At 41.1% G+C, this 17,641-nt stretch overlaps 1 protein-coding gene across 1 annotated transcript; it reads left to right on the top strand.

The window, feature by feature from the left end:
- The first annotated feature begins 391 nt into the window (after positions 1–391).
- scn1ba (sodium channel, voltage-gated, type I, beta a) lies at positions 392–16,674 on the top strand. Its single transcript, XM_034112637.1, has 6 exons — positions 392–1,520; positions 10,078–10,238; positions 12,660–12,897; positions 13,321–13,462; positions 13,680–13,751; positions 16,364–16,674. Exons 1-5 carry the CDS (start codon positions 1,478–1,480, stop codon positions 13,744–13,746), a joined length of 651 nt encoding a protein of 216 aa, XP_033968528.1. The 5' UTR covers positions 392–1,477; the 3' UTR covers positions 13,747–13,751; positions 16,364–16,674.
- The last annotated feature ends 967 nt before the right edge of the window (positions 16,675–17,641 follow it).

Genomic DNA, 17,641 nt, shown 5'->3' on the forward strand with positions numbered 1-17,641 from the left:
AGGAGGGGACATTACATGATATAAGCGAGGAGACTATTAGTTTTAAAACAGCGGATTTTGTTAAAGAGGTCAAATATACTACTACTACTAATTCAACACTATTGATTGTAGCTTTTTGCACGATCACCCTAAAGAGCAGTAACTCTATAGTATTACTTCATAGACCTAACGCTTTATTGCACAGAAAAACGCATTTGTAGCCACTATAATAGGCGGGGTAATGATGTAAATAAAGCCCCCTTTAGCTGTTTAATACATGCCTTTCAAAGCGCCTTCAAACAGGAGTGCTGCTGCTGACCCATTATAGCAGCATAGCTACCTGTCCTGTTGCATTCTAGTCTGTGAGCACCGTGTGCAGACAGCAGCTATGCAAACACAAGGCTTAGCTGATTTGCACACACCACAGATGATTTCACATGAATAAATCAGAAGTAAACTCTCCCCTATAGGTGCTGTCTGGAGCTAAACCTGATGAGAAATGTAGCCTAGTTGTGAAGCTTTACGTTGGACTTAGCAATAGCACTGATAGGAGGCAATACCACCTACATTCAATAAAAGGTAACCTCTCTGATGTCTTCCAAAGCCAAAGAGGAGGAAACAAGTGAGAGGATTCTTCAAGCTGCTTCCATTTGCCATTTCACTCAGACTGTGGATCTTTAAACTCGGACCCTGCTTTCTGCCCATGTCGAATCTACAGCACACAAGGGAAACGTGCTAAATGTCTCTTTAATGCAACATTTATCATTTACATTTGATCTGCACTCTTTAACTCTCCATTGCATGACTCTCACCAGTGTGCTTCAATTTTCAATTCCTCAGCGTCGTCCCTAAGATATCAGTCTTCCAGTAGCTTCTAATGGTCAACGGCTGATAGGGCCATATATCAAGCAACCTGTGTGTCAACGCACTGGCATCATTTGGTGTGTCGTTGTGGAGCTAAAGAGGCCAAAGGGTGTGCCACAGAGTATACATAGTTGAACAAAGGCCCTTTTGGTGCTAACAAGGGGGCCGAAACCTGAAACTCAAAGTGATTCCTGTCTGTGGTAACTCTATACGCTATCACGCTGAAAGGCTAAACAAAGTCTGCAGAAAAATAAAAAGTGCTTTAGATCCTGAGCAGGCGAAGAGACGAGGCACATCTTCCACACTGCTTCCGTTTGGATTTTCAGGTGCTTGAGAAGACCAGATCAGCACGATGACCCAGCCAACCCTCCTTTCAACGCGTGTATGAGCTGGACAAAATAAAAAAAGGAGGAGAAGAAGAAGACACCCAGAGCGCATCACACCCAGAGTCCCAACAGCCTCCTCCTCTCAACATAGTCAGGACATCCTAGAGGTTTTCACCACCAAGCTGGAGTAGTTGCTGTTTAGATCTGTATTGTATCTCCTATTCGGAAGTGTGTGTGTGTGTGTGTGAGATGTGTGGTGTGTTTTGACGCCGTTGAGAGCCTCCACCAGTCTTCTTTCTCCTGTCAGGATGTCCCATCTGCTGCTAACCCTGGCCCTCCTGGCGCTTCAAGGTGAGTGAGCAATGGCAACACCTTGGCATGCACACGAGCCACCGTCCATTTGTCCATCACCCCTACACCCCCCGGTTCACTGACTGTGCAGTTTGTTGCTGTTGTTGAGGTGTTTCCTGTTGTCTGATGTTGACTGTCTGCTCTGTTGTGGAAGTTTTCTCGAGTGTGTGTGTGTTCAGATGCAGATGTGTGACTGAGTGTTTTGAAGTTGGGTTGGATTGCTGAAAGGCCAAGCAGTGAGGTTAGGTTTTTGTTTTTTTCGGGTAATAAGTTGAGGCCAATGGTGGTCTGTTGTGTATTGAAAGATGTAGGACAATGTTTGTTATTCATTTCTTCCGGTGCATAGGATTGGGGTGCAGTGTTTCTATCGTGTGTGTGTGTGTTGGTGTGACTGTGCTGCAGCTAATAACTATTTCCATAATCGAATACTATCACAATTTATTCCTCAAAAAGTCTGCTTTACAATTGGTTTCCGGGATAACATAAAAGGTGGTAACTAAAGGTACCTGATGACCAACAGTGCAAAGATATTCAGTTAGTGATACAAGCTGGAACCAGACAATGTTTAGTCTCTTTTCTTTAAAAAAAGTAAACAATTGTTTGATTAACAAAATAGTAGCTGATTTATTGTAAGTCATGTCAGACTAAGATCAGTGAATTGGACCTTTTTGTACCGAGTTGTTCTTGCAAATGTTCCTGTCACGGCATCTTTTTTTCATTCTATGCTATTTATACATCTATAGGAAAGTTCAGCATTTTTCTACAGCTGCAGCTGCTGTGTTTCACACGAGTAAGGTATCTGCATGTGCAACCTTTATGCTGATACTCCCCAAAATGTAAAGACAATAGCGTCACAAAGTGTTTTGAAAGAGAACATTTTCCTTTAAATGTGTTCCCTTAAGCTTCCCCCTTCTCTTGCTGGTCTCTTTATGATTTGAGATATCACAACTCAATTTCCCACCTTCACAACAAGCCACCATTTATTATGCTAAGGCACAAAGAAACCTTACACTGAGATGAAGATACAATAATCCATCATCTTTGAGGAACGGTTAGTCTCCTGACACCCACAGGAGGAGAAGCAACTCTGCAAGGAAATACACGTTTACAAGTATGTGAGGGGATTCATGACATACAGCCACATCACTTTATGAATGGCTTCTTTGTTTATTTTAAAACATAATTAAATGCGAAGCGATTGGCATGCATTGGTAGGTGATTTAAATTGAAATGGGTTCAAACCATAGGAACATTTATTGACGTTTTAGTATGTTCCTCAAAATACATAATATTATGAAAAAATGCACTCACAAAAGCTTTTTAGTTGGCATGTGTCATCACAGATTATATCATTTTAAGCACTGAGAATTAAAATTGAGCACAAAAAGAAAGCAATGCATTAAAGGAGAGACTCAGCCAGCTGCTGTTTGTTTCGCACTCAGACACCGGCAAACAACACTACAAACCACACATGCATGCACGAGCCATCACAGCTTCATAATGTTGGTATTCCACTATATGAAGTGCAAGTTTAACCAGGATGTCAAGCTGAAAGCTGGAGGCAGAGCTGCAGGAAGATGAGCTTGGAAATTGAGATCCGATGTGAGCAGAGAAGTGAAGCTTGGCAAAAAGTGAGATAGTTACACAACCTCGATTGACAGAAACAGCTGTTTGGTTGATGAGCCGGTGGGTTAGTTAAGGACTGAAGTAAGCACATCTGGAGCCGGACGCAGTGAGGATGAGGATATTAGGCGAGGCAGGAAATTGGATGGAATCTAAGAGGAAAGTAAGAGGAAAGGGACAGATTGAGGCTGTGTTGTGATTATAGTTTGACATGCATTGGCAAAAATACAATTTCAATTGAAGTTTTTCTAAGGCAGTGAATCCACAAGGATCGAAAGAAGAGCAAAATATGAACTAGGATGATTACACAAGCTCCACCCCACACTTTATCCGAGTAAGCTCCATCTGTATTCAGTGTGGTTCAGGCTGCAGAGGCTATAAAACAATCAAAATAAAGAAATATAATCAAATAGATTTCACCTGTAGCTGACCCATATATAGTGATCCTTTATGAGGATTAAAGTACGGTGGCCGACAGGTGCAAACGTGTTACAACAGCAGAGAAACACACTGCAATTTCAAAAACTAAGCAAATAAAATAACACAATGTGGCAAAACACATTTTAAGCAACTTGACACATGGGCAGCATTTCAAAAAACCATTCATCAGTGTTTTGGGAAATTGAAGTGCATTGGTACCTGTCGGCCACCATATTAAAGTACTAAAAAAAACATATTTATTTCTAAATGTAACACCACAATAATCATCAGACAGAAACAGAGATCTTTGTCTTTGCTTGCAGCCATACCAGAGGCTCATAAAGCATAATACATCACATGGCAACTTTAAGTAATGCATGCAGCAGAGAAGCTCTTTAGAAAAGAGCCATTAAGTCTGCAAATGGCTCGAACACATACTTATGGGGAAAGGAGATCACTGTCCACAGGATGTTAAAACAACCACACAGTCTTTTCCGCCATTTGGAGTAGACTCCACCGCTCCACTCCAGCCCCTGCCTCAAATAACATTATAGAACAGCTCGTCATCATTTTAAGTGGGAGGGGGAGAACATTAAAGGTAGGGTAGGTAAGTTAGAGAAACCGGCTCGAGATCACTAGAATTTGAAAATACACAACCGGAGAAAATCTGCCACTTCCTTATAGAGCCCCTCCTCCAACACACAAGAACGTGCACATGACCAATGAGGGCACGAGATAAGTTTGTGCACAGATGGAAGGCTGACAGGCAGGTAGGCCATCCAGTTATTTTAGCCGGGCCGGCTAAAATGATTGGTCGTGCTTTTTACAGTATTACGGCTTCCACAGATGACATTTTTTTATGGATTTTTTGTCAAAGCACTTAAGATATTCATTGCTATCGGGATGTTAAGAGCATTCCATGGAATATAACAAAAAGTGTATCTCGAGCTGGTTTCTCAAACTTACCTACCCTACCTTTAAGTAATTCACTCAAGTGATGGACTTCAGAAAGTTCGAAGGAATTTTCTGCAAAGCCAAAACTGATGCCGTTTGTTATTCTAGCGTAAACTAGAAAAAAAACACATTGGAATATGGCTTTCTAGTAGAAAATAAATAGCCAACGTTTCCCTAAAAACTGAATCCAACCATATCTTTTAAGCTTTAATGTGTAAACTAAAGTCACCTCTTCTTCTAGTAAACTGTGCTTTCAACACCTGATGCAATAACCACTACAACACAGGCCTATAGGAGGTCTGGATCTATATTGATCCAGACAGCAGGATACGAGGAGTTCTTGATTGATGCGCTCAATCACCCCCCCCCCCCTGAAATCACACACACACACACACACACACACACACACACACACACACACACACACACACACACACACACACACACACACACACACACACACACACACACACACACACACACACACACACACACACACACACACACACACACACACACACACACACACACACACACACACACACACACACACACACACACACACACACACAGACACACTTTAGTACCAGGGGGGTGGGAGGGGATTCACATGAAGAGATGACCTTCCATACGGCTCAATTTATATTTGTAGAGTGTGTGTGTGTGTGTGTGTGTGTGTGTGTGTGTGTGTGTGTGTGTGTGTGTGTATGTGTGGTTTTAAAGCTTCACCAATGAATGAATAAAAAAACTAGATGAGGTGAGGAACTAAGACCACTAAGCTGCAGAGCATTTGAGCATCCTTCAGATCATCGTTTTGACTTGCAGCCTAACCTCTCCATCAACCATTTTGCCAAAAAAAAACACTGTACAATAATCGCTGAATAGACAGACACATTTAGAGACTAGCTTAGTCTTCCTGTGCAATAACCCATGCATGTGTAATATATATAATTTATTATACACACATACATATTTACTCTACTAATGAATGCATTCCTGCACTTTATTTCGTTATTAGTATGAATGCTGCATACTTTGTTGTTGTATGTTGTCTATTCCGAATGTTTTGATGTTTCATCGTACATGTATAATGACAATACATGCTTTTAATCTAATCTAATCTAAGCTGTGACCAAATACAGAGTCTCTCTCAACGCGACTGTAAATTGGACGTACAGTCATTACGTGGTCAGAAATACAAAGCTGCTCTAGGGCCATATCAACTTACAAGACAATAATGTTGCATAAGGCAGCTCTTAGGCTGTTGTGCAGTTCTGCCACTAAACCGCCTTAATTACTTATTTATGAATCTTTAACAATGTACGGGTCTTACGTACGGTGTAGTGTTGCATTTCTTCACTGCTTTTCTTAACACACTTGCACACTAGTTACATCTAGTTTAGGTGGCAATATGTTTCTCTAAAAAAGATACATTATTTATCAGAATACAACAGTCACAGTTTAAGTTGTGCTTATGTGTAATTATCTTTCGTAAAGAGATGAGATTTCAGGATTTTTGTAGAGTTTTCTGTATTTTGTTTAAATTAAATGTTTTTTTTGCTCTTAAACCAATGTAGAAGCTGTTTAAAATATATATATACAAGGACAGAAAAGCAGGAAGGGATTCCTTGGGCTTGTTACAACTAAAGCAGTGTGCCGTAACGTTACTGTCACGAAAATATGGCAGCTCTGTAGGGTTGAGTTAAAGAGATGCCTTTTGAGAGTTTGCTTCTACAGTCGTTGCAGTGGAAACTCTTTTGCTTGCTTGGTGTCGCGGGAAATGTCATTGATGCTTATATTTCCCCCAGGTTGTGTATGCCTACAGTATGTGTATATTCATCTCTGTGGTAACCAAGCAATGGAGAAGATGTTGTCCCTCATCTCTTTTACTGTCGCTTATCCAATTGTCCTTTCTCCCTCTCCTATGGCTAGTTCAGCAAATATCCCTGATCCCTTTTGTATTCCCTTTAGCACCCAGTGACATGCAAGGATAGCTAACCTCAGGGGGTGCATGGTCTTTTGTGCAGCTCAAGCTGTTTGTCAGATTTTTTGATTTGCAGGCCTCGGGGCTATAGAGCAACTGATACGAGAGATTAAGCATCCAGCCCCCCTGTCAGCGTACAAAAAAAAAAAACCTCCTAATCTGCAATTTCTGGAATATCCGTTGCTTAATCCTGAACCACAGTCCACAGATTACGCAATGGATTTTTGACGCTCTGTGTGTATGTGTCCTGCTGCCATTGGTGAGAATTGTTGCTGAGGGTGGCTCTGTGGATGTGCAGTTCCCTTTGTGTCTGCTTGCATCTTTGTCTCTCTCTCTCTCTCTCTCTCTCTCTCTCTCTCTCTCGCCGTGTCTTTTCGCTGTCTCCTTAACTTGCTGTCTCAGCTTCGGACAGTCAGCCGCGTACCTGCTCACATTGCACAATCTCGCCTCTCGCTGCGTCACAAACCTCCCTCAGGATTACCGCCTCACGCTGTCTGTGTGCTCTAACGCTCTTGCGACATTTTCATCTGTCTCTGTTCCAGTGGACGGTTCTAGACCAATTTTACTGGGGGGGGGTTAAAAAGACAAAGACAGAATAAAGTAATTGTGTAAAATACACATCAAATACAGTCATTGGTATTTGTTTTTGTAAAGGTATTTGTTTTACTAAATTTAAGTTACAGTCCTTAAATTTGTTCAGTAGTTTTTTTCATTTAGAGTATTTGTTTTAGTAACTTTCAGTGACAATTGAATTAAAAAACATAAACAGTATTTGCTTTTATAAGGTAATGAACAGTTTAATCTCCACTGTACATCCGGGTCTCTGATTTGATTTAGTTCCAATAAATTGTAATATTGTAACCTTTTTATTGGGGCACTGCCTCCTGTTGCTCCCCCCCCCCCCTAGAACCGCCCCTGCTCTGTTCCTTCTTTCTGTCCTGCAACTGAAATCTTTCTCTCTTAATTTGTGTCCGTCCTGCTGTTGGTCAAACATGTTGTTGTTGTTGTTGTTGTTGTTGTTGTTGTAATGTCTCTCCTCTGTCTGTGTTCCAGGTCTTACGTCATTTTCTCAGAGCATTGAACCCATCTCCAACCCTTCTGTGTTCCTCTGCATGGATGTCTTGCTCTTGTGTCTGTTTGGTGTCTCTGTGTCTTTTCCTGCCTGTATTTTCTACACCAAACAAGCTGGTCTGATGGAATCTCTCGGACTTGAGACAAAATACCACAGACTATTAATGTTTAACGACAGATATGGTTGTGTCCATTTGCACACGTTGATTTCCTAATGCTTTCCTGTGAGATTGTACAGGCGAATTAGGTGATGAATGACTTTTGATCGACCTCTATTGGCGGCTGAGGATTAGCTACGACAGCTGGTGCAGTTTAGAGCAGACTGTAATTAACACAAACAAGTCACAAGTCACATTTGGAACAAACAAGAAAGCTTATTATAGCAGAGATTAGACTGAAAAATATAAAACACACATGCTGATTTTCTACTAAAAGGTTTAGGAGAATCTACTGAAAGTGCTTTTTGCCTCAGGTCTGTGTTATAATGTAGAAATCCTCTGCAGACTCATCTCCCAGAAAACCTAAAAACACTAGAGCCCGCCTAACTAAACCCCTTTATTGTAGATTCAGGTATTTAAGTTGTCTTTATTTAAGATATGGTGGTGTGCCTGAGGTAGTTTTAAAAGCTACTTTTTAGGTAAATGACCAGACTTACTTTCAAAATGTTGGTCAGATTTTTGATGGTTTTGGCAATTTTTTCTATCTCGGATATACTGCACTCATGGAAGTAACTGTAAAGATCTGGGATTGCAACAACGCTACTAAGAAATTACAATTGTTTCTCCACAGTGGTATACACACAGTGGGATCCTCTGCCTTGGGGTCTGTGGAAAGATTCTGGAGTAGCTTAGCTCAAAAGTAGCTTTTACTAAATTATTAGTAAAAGAAAAAAATAATACATCAACAACCTATACATATGTCCAGATTTAGATCGTTGGTGTTTTCTGTTAACATTGTTGTCACAATAACCAATAAACTACCATCTAGACTGCACAAGGGATTTCTACACTAACACAATATAGAGTCCCTGAAAAAAAAATTCAAAAGCAATGAGGAAGTTCAAATGCCAATGCTCTGCAAGCTTTAATAGGATAAATGACAACATGGCAAAACCTTATGAAGAAAAATAGTTGAATTACCGCCTTGCTGTTTTAAGCCGCTGTAGACATTTTGGTGAAAACCGCTTGAGAATGACGTGAATCTGATACTGATTGCACCAGAAACATAAGTTATAATCCATTTGAAATCAATCAGGTCAGGTTCGGGTTCAAGTCGTTCTCTGGTCAAACTGGGATTGGGCCTGTGTTTGCTTTTAAATGCATGGGTCCATCTCTTGTTTAAATATGATACCAATAGGTCCATTTCAGTTTGGGTTCCTATTTTCCTGGCTTGTGAAGTCTTCAATTATGTTCTTGACTTTCTCTCCTTTTCCTTCCCTTTTTCCTCTTCCCTCCCCCTCTTTCTCTGCAGTGCATCATCTGCCCTCAGGCCTCTTCCCTCCTGCTTCCCCATCTCACCATGCTTTTGCAGAAATGGCTATTACTACTCAAACCTGTGCTAAAATTCTCCCTATTTCCTCCTTCCCTCCCTCCATGTTTCGCTGCGTGGTGTTACCTTGGTACTTTGTATCTTAGGGATTTAAAGAAAGACCCTTTTTGAATTAAATATGTGTATATCAGGCCATGGATGATGGGCAGCCGCTCTGAATCTCAACCAAAGTTGTAATGGTTTCAGTTCCTCTGATCAGCGTTGTGTTTCCTGTTTCTCCTTCATCTCCTTCCCCCCATGTTGCAATTCGAAAACAAACGCACCCCCCAAGAGGTCAAAGTTGACAGTAGTTCAGGATCATTGGTTGAGAGCCATGGTGAGGTCTCAGCGGAAACTGCAAGGTGCAGTGTGAGAAAGAAACATTTGGAGTTACAGGTGTGTAACTCGTGGCCGATGAGAAGTACGTGTCATGATGATGATGATGATGATGATGGCATATATAGAGTCACGCTTCTATATATGGATTTAGCTCATTCAGCAATTGACAGAATGCAAGAAAGTATTATGTGTTATGTACTGCAACCTCTTTATTTCCCCTCATGTTGAACAGATAAAAAAATGCTTGAATGTAAATTACTTCAAAATTAAAACCCAAATCAATCAAATTCACAAGGATCTCCAAACTATATTGGGTGGAAATAAATATTGCAAGAAAAAAAGCTACGCCCGATACAGCGAAAATAAAACATGCATGCATTGGGCATTGGGAGCAAGCACGCAAAAAAAATTAAACATCAAGTGGTACAGTAGCTAACAATATTTTAAATACTGTTTGGAGAGTTTGCTTGCTTATGGGAAAACACCAGGGCACTGCCCGTGTTTCAACCTCTCTCATGGGTCAGGGGTTCAGAAATAAGAGGATGGCCCCCCACGGCTCTTACCTCTTAGCCTGCCACCTGCAATTAAGTGATAAATGATGTTTCTAACTGCGTGTTCTTCATCCTTTTCACACTGTAGCATGTCTGTGTCGTGGAGCCTGCGTGGAGGTGGACTCAAACACAGAAGCCGTGGAAAAAAAAGGTTTCAAACTGGGCTGCATCTCCTGTAAGAAGAGGGGCGAGGTTCCCGCCAGCGCCTTCGTCGACTGGTACTTCAAGGATCCAGACAATTTCACCCATGTGAGTAGCAATAAGATGGGAAGGCTTTCAATAAGAAGCTCCTCAGTGACAATTAAAAAAAAAGAGTTCACATTTTGGGGAATATCTTTCCCATCTTGCAGAGGTGAGAAGAAGAGGGGCAAAACAGTTGGCGTGGCTAATTAACACTGTAGATTAATTAAATAATCCCATTAAATGCAGCCAGTTTTCATGTGTCCAGAAAAAGCTGTAATGCGAAAAGGCTGAATTTATCGTGAGAGAGAGCAGAGCCTTGCACTTTCAGACCAGGCTTCTTTCCCCATGTGTTGACTGGAAGACAGCACTTTCTCTGGACCAAGCAGCTCTCCCCAGGCGAAGCAAAGAGGTCATTATGGTATTCTGTGTTCATGTAGCAGGAGAGATCCCATTAGCCTTCAGCATCTATTAGGAATCTGTATCCGCTAATTCACCAGGACGTGCCGAGGTGAGGCCATTACTGCAGCTCGGTGGATACAGAAAACAGCAGCACTGGTGAAGCCATGCTGCCTTTCTCTCAAGACTGACTGTACTGTATTTCAAACTTAACAGTCAGAGTCTAAATACTCATTCATCAACACAGGACAATCCGTTTTATTTTACACCTGAACGCAACAAAGAGCAAACAGCAGCTCTCTGTTGTGGTTTCATTTATCCACGCTTGTAAATAATTGGGACTACAAGTCAAAGACTACAAGATGGATCCAAAAGCAGCTAGAAAGTCACTATATGTGAAGTGTGAAAGTTGGGAAATACATTTGTTCTCATTCGAGAATTTGGCAGGGACATTGCACATTAATGAACACTTAAAACATGAAATGTGCCTGTTAGTGCAACTGCAATTAATGGCTCACCAACTTTAAATGCTAACACAGAGAGAGAGATCATAAAACACAAACACAGATATGGTTGAGATTAATTATTATTCAGTTGCGCAACAACAAACAATAATGAATGGAGTACATCACCTTCTGCCACAGCAGCCAATCGCGGAAATGCCCCAACGAGTAGAAGTTTCACACAGGCATATATATGTTTCTAAATGACGCACACACATGAAAACAACATGCAGCCATCCACACAAACATTAGGCGCTTTCACACCGCAGTACTTTTCCCACAAAGGTTCATCAGAACTTAGTTCTCATGAACTAAAGAGTTCTCATGAACTAAGTACAGATCGCGTTCACACCGGAATAAGTCCCTGGGGGAGGATTAGGCAAATGAAGCCGCTGACATCACTTCTTCTTCTTCTGCTTTGGGTTTACTGGCAGGCCGCAAACAACTTCGCACCCGAAGTCCCCGGCCGGAAGTCCCAGAAGCTGCTGGGACTCCCAGCACCTTCCGAGTAAATCGCCAGAACGCCGACACCTCCTCATCTCCACCGCTCCCATGTTTTCTTTTGTGTTGCCATAAGTTAGTCTCTCTGCGTTTCTGCGCTGGGCTAATGTTAATGCTAATAATGCTAATGCGAGGATAATAAAATGGCGGCTTCACAAAACCTTTTGGGAGTTTTACGGGGCGTGGTTTGCAATCCGCCCAGCCAATCAGACATAGGAACCTTTTTCTCCCACGAAAGTACCTGCTCTCTAGCAGGGACGGAAAAGGGGGGTAAAAAGGTTCTCATGAACTAATTTTAGTTCCGGATTTTTTTGGTGTGAACGCAACATTTCGGAACTATATCGGAACTAAAGTGGGAAAAGTACTGCGGTGTGAAAGCACCTATAGATTAGTTGATATTTTAATATGTTCCAGATGTGGAAAGGTCATTATCTTATGACGTCTATGAGTAATGAACTAACAAAGACTTAACTGTATTATAATATAAATATAGCCTCTTTGTACTTCCTCTGACCTTGGCCAATTTACTTAACATGATCCAATTGTAATAATTGCGGAAGAGACAATGGGGCCTCTCTGACCTGTGTAACCTTAATGAATAAGCGAGAAATACGTTGTATAAGGAATCTGCCATAACATGCCAAGTGTAAATATGCCGGATTTAGCTTTGAGCCACTTTCCATCCGCAGTCCCTCACATGCTCATTTGGAACCATATCAGGCGTGTCCAAAATAATTGAGAGATATCAATTGGTTTGGGGTTTGCAGGAGATCACAGCAACAACGCTGTAATAAATATAGCTGGCCTTATCTCATACATGTTTTAAGAATATGAATTTGAAAAACATATTATGAATTTGAATATATTTTCACAGCGCAGGCCAAATGTAATTAATGTCTCTTCATGAACGAGGGGAAGAAACACATGCATCAGCATAAACACTTGCAACAATGCAAAGCTAACATGATTAGTGGCAAATTGTTAACATGTAGAAACACCCGTATGGTCAAGTTTTAACACTCTTTCCACAGTCTCTATTTTGCTTCCCTTTCTTTTAAAATAAATGATATTTTGTAATTTCTTCCAGGTATACAGATATAAGAATAAAGAGGCCAATATCACTGACGAACGTTTCTTTGAACGTCTTGTTTGGAATGGCAGCAAAAATACAAATGACCTGCAGGACGGCTCCATCTTCATCCTAAACGTGACATTCAATGACACGGGACGCTACAGGTGCATATTCAGCCGAACCCTGATGTATCCTGCCTACGAGTTTTTCACCTTTCCCAACAAGACTATCGACATGACAGTGGTGGCAGAACGTAAGGAATGTTGAAGCGTCTGTTTGAGTGGGAAGGGGGAAAACTAAATAAGAAAGTTGAATCAAAGAGATGTATCATAAACAGCTGGATAATTTAGACTGTTTTGATTCAGTCTCAGCGCTCTTATTGTATGATTGTGAGCCCAGTGATAAACAGAGCAGATCAATGGAGAAGGAATCGATCGTTATTTGCAGCTTAAATCATAAATCATAAATTGTGGACGTTAACTGTGTCTGAAGCAGGGTTCAGGAAGTAACAAAGTATATAATCACTCTATAATTCAGGACAGGAAGTCAAGACTCATGACTCAAAGAAAAAATGTATGGCATAGGCAGCACTCATCGTTTGCATGGTGCAAATGTAATCTAACCCATAAGCACACAGATACACAATGTCTTACCTTATCTTCTTCTCTGAATCTAGTCACCAGGGGATGGGCATCCATCTTGTCTGAGGTAATGATGTACGTCTCCCTCATCGGGCTGCAGGTATGGCTGGTGATTGAGATGATTTACTGCTACAGGAAGATTTCAGTGGCTGGAGAGGAAGCTCTTAGAGAGAGCGCGTGAGTAACACTAAACACACTCCAACACACACAGCTGGACACTGCAGTCCTTTCATTTTCCCTCCTGACACTGTTTGGAAAGCAGAAATTCAGTTTCAATCAGCTCTTTTTAAATAACACATATCTACCTTTTTCCTCACTAAATATATATTGTTCTGATTCTGTTTCTCTGGTCTTGACAGCCTGTTTTTCTATTTCCATCACGTCTTTCCTTCAGGCCGGAGTATTTAGCTATAGCGTCGGAAAGCAAAGATAACTGTGCAGCTGTACAAGTGGCAGAATAGCACCGGTAGGTCTGGTCTCTTTTTTAACTTCATGTCTGAATTGAGTTTCTCCTCTTGCTTTCCTTTGTTCTCTCTTCTTTATTTTACGAAACAGGTGCTTATACAATGTCGTTTTGCAGTTAGCTGTGCGTTGATCATCAGATCAGATCAGGGGGGCTGGGAACACCAGTTCAATCCCACCTTGACCCCCCCACTCCCCCACTGCAGTCAGCATGCCGCTGTGTCCTTGGGCAAGACACTTCACCCTTAATTGCTCCTGTGGGTGTTGTCGACAGTATTGATGTATTACATGTCTGATATATGTAAGGTAAAGCGCTTTGAGCACTTGTTAAAGCGTTAAAATAAATGCAATTAAATATTTGGATTATTATTATTTGGATTTAGTCACAATGAAAACAATTTAGAGTGCCATTCGACACGTTTTTGCCTCAACATATAAAGATTTGATAGTGAATGAATAACTATAGGATAAGACAACATCAGCATTTAGATTGGCGCACCATAAACCTAGCTTAAACTGTGCAATATTCCATGCCATTTACGAGCACATTTGGCTGCCAATACATTTTAGGATTTATTTTTTAAATGATCTTATTTACTTTTAAAGGGCCCATGTCATGGCCATTTCCACTGATCATAATTACATTGTTGAGGTATACTAAAATAGATTTATACTGTGCAATTTTCCAAACTCACATTGGTTTTGCATACAGCATCTCTGTCAAGCATGTGTATTCAGCAGTATTCACTTTCTCCACTAAACGACTCGTTGGAGCTCTTGCCCCCCCCTCCCTGTGAGCCTAGTGTGCTCCGATTGGTCAGCTCGGCCACTCGTTCTGATTAGTCAACCACCAGAGAGGCTGCGCCCATGTCTAACAGTGCTTTTCCCGGCTGCTCTCAGCGTAACATCAGTCTTATCATGGCGTCGGCACAGCCGTATATTTTATATACATATATATTTTTAACTGTTGTTATAGAAGAGTGTGACGGCCTCAGGGCCTTTGTCTTACGGTGGGGTGGAGCTGAAGAGGGTAATCAGCACGATCACGGACACCTCCGGACACTACGGCCCCAGTCTCTCTCCAAAGCGGCTGCAGGAAGACTAACTCTGCGATCCTCTCAACCACCTATCTCTGCATTTACCACAATAAATGTGCCGTGGTTTTGTAAACTCGTGTATGTCTCCTTGTCTTTGTGGCCTACGAGCCGCTCATAACAAAGAGTAAGTTATTTTTACCCGTTATAAACTACTACTGTTTGATGAGAAATCAAATCATGGTTTGCTATATATGAATTCAGGGAAGAAAGGATAGGCCTACTAAGTATTTCCATTAAACTTTATTTTTAGAAATGTACAAAATGAACATAAATATACATATATACACACGGTATATCATTCATTCCTCCTCCTCGCATCTTGCCTGCGCACAGTCGGTGCGGTGCCTTTTAGCACGACGCCTCAGTAGTAGTAGAATCCCTTCCCCGTCATGGATTGTCCGCCAGGATCTGGCTGGACGAAATCAAATGCAAATCACAAAATATTAGAGAAACTTAGTTGTTTTAGATTCGTTAGTAGTAGTTGTGTAATGAACAGCTTGCCTGCTAATATGCTAACCTAGCTTTGTTTACCTTGGTAGCTAACACGATATGAACGTTAGCTTGGAGGAAAGGCAACTATAATGCAGTGTAATAAAACTACTATGAACAAAAGCTAGTGGTTCATATTAGGCTAGCAATAACGTGTTTATAATTGCAATCGTATACGGGTATTCTGCTACCATACAATGTAACTTGCATGAATACATTGTTTTGCGCTAGCATACAGCTAGCCTCGTTAGCTACATGCAGTATATGTACGGTCACAATGTACGGTAAATCACAGTACAGTATACTGTATGAGTATTCCGTGTGTGTGAATGCAGACATTCTCCTGCTATGAGATACATGTATGCAAGGCCATCTGCTGATATTAGAGTTGATATATGGAAACTCTAGCAACTTAGTTAGCACAGTTAGCACTGTGTCAATGGCTTAGCAGTCCAACACAGTTTACACATTTAAACAGTCTTGTTTGATAAATACACAAATAACAATGCAAACTTACAGGTTGTATACCAAGATCTTCCCCTGCTCCAAACGGTCCAAACAAGCTGTGCATATCCGGCCTCAAACTGGGCAATGTTTTGGAAGCTTTCGTCTGTGAAATGCAGGTTCTTCGAACCTCTGGAGGAGGAACATGCCGCTGCTGGTGTGGCCATAGCTCTTCGGGATTGGTCCATTTCGTTCCGGGTACCGCATGACATCAGGCGGTACCCGGAAGAATCAAATGGGCAGTGACGTATCTCCAACGAGGCGTTTTGGGGAGGTATTTTCTGTGTTAGAGTTTTACTCGCTACAGGGTGTACTTTGAGGGTTTTGACTCTGCACACCGTTTACATGCATAAAAACCTTCATAACACACAAGGGGACGGGTAATAACCGGAAAAGCATGACATGGGAGCTTTAAATCCCTCAATGGCCTGGCCCCCCCCTACCTGTATTGTATTTATTTATATATTAAGATTGTTTACCATTTCCTTTACCAATTTTGCTGACAGGTTTATGTTTTGTACCTCAGGTCGAGGAAAATTCCAGATGTCTTCCTTGAGGAATCTCATATTCCCACTTTGACGCTCGAGTCTCCTCTGACCGTCCCTCACATCAGAACTAAACCACAGGGAGAACACAGATCTTCACTCGACTATCTGCAAAAAGATGGAAAGGACTGAACTGCATCGTGTTTGGAGGACAGGATGGATGCATCAGCTTGTGGATTAACAGGAAGAGATAGAGGGTATAACTGTATATGTATATATGAACAGATACTCTTATATAAATAATATAGACCTATATTGACTATCCACTATCTGCATGCTTAAGCTAATCCAAATGACCAATATCAAGCTTCAAATGTTGGTATTCTGAAGCTTTGGTGAACATATAAAATATTTGTATTTATGAATCAATATTTTAAAAGCAAATAATATATTTAAGGTGTATTTTACTTTTACTTATTATACTATTAAGACTGAATTTGGCTGGAAATGTACTTGCTGCTGTGATGTAACACAGTGGGATTGTAGGCATACAGAGGAAACACTGCTGATATCCGTCCTGCTATGAAACATTTGAGCAGTTTTTGATATGTACATGATATGTGCGTGTAAATGGTCTCCAAAAGCTAAAATCCCAAAGTTTTCTCCAGAGGGGGTTCTTCTCCCACACGAGAAAATCACATAAAAAGGCCCATTAACTTCCCAGACAACAGTAACGTTTTTACTTTTTCCTCTACATCCCCAAGAGATCATGATGATCAGCGATCAAAATGTAATAACGTTTTGTTTTTTCAATCTAAAATATACATTTCAGTGAAATTACCTTTGAATTAAAGCTTTTTTAACACATTGTTTAAACTGTCTATAATGCAAGAGCGGTCAAGAGCAAAAACTGCCCCTGAAGCCAAAGTGAGATTTCCTGTGACGAATGTAGCACACCAGATCAATTCGTATAGCTCACCAAGAAAAACAGCTTTAGCAAACTACACAAACCGACATAAAAGCGGTCACTTTTAGCTGAAAGTGGAACATTTCCCACTGCAATTTGAAACAAATGTCTGAGTATTTTTGGAAAAAACTTAAGGGCTTTGCAAATGGCTGTATTGATCTAACTGCTGTGGGTTAATACCCCACACAACCTGTCCAGTGTGCCTCCCAGGGTGAAACCAGTGGAAACCAAAAGGGAAAGGACCGAGGTGGAGCCTTGTTACAAATCTTTAGTGCTTTTAATTAAAAAAATAGCTACTTACTTCTCTTTCCAGCTGGGTTAGGGTTACCTGCGATGAACACTAGAGGGCAAA

The sequence above is a fragment of the Trematomus bernacchii genome, unplaced genomic scaffold (assembly GCF_902827165.1).
Source record: "Trematomus bernacchii unplaced genomic scaffold, fTreBer1.1, whole genome shotgun sequence".
NCBI classification, from domain to species: Eukaryota; Metazoa; Chordata; class Actinopteri; order Perciformes; family Nototheniidae; genus Trematomus; species Trematomus bernacchii.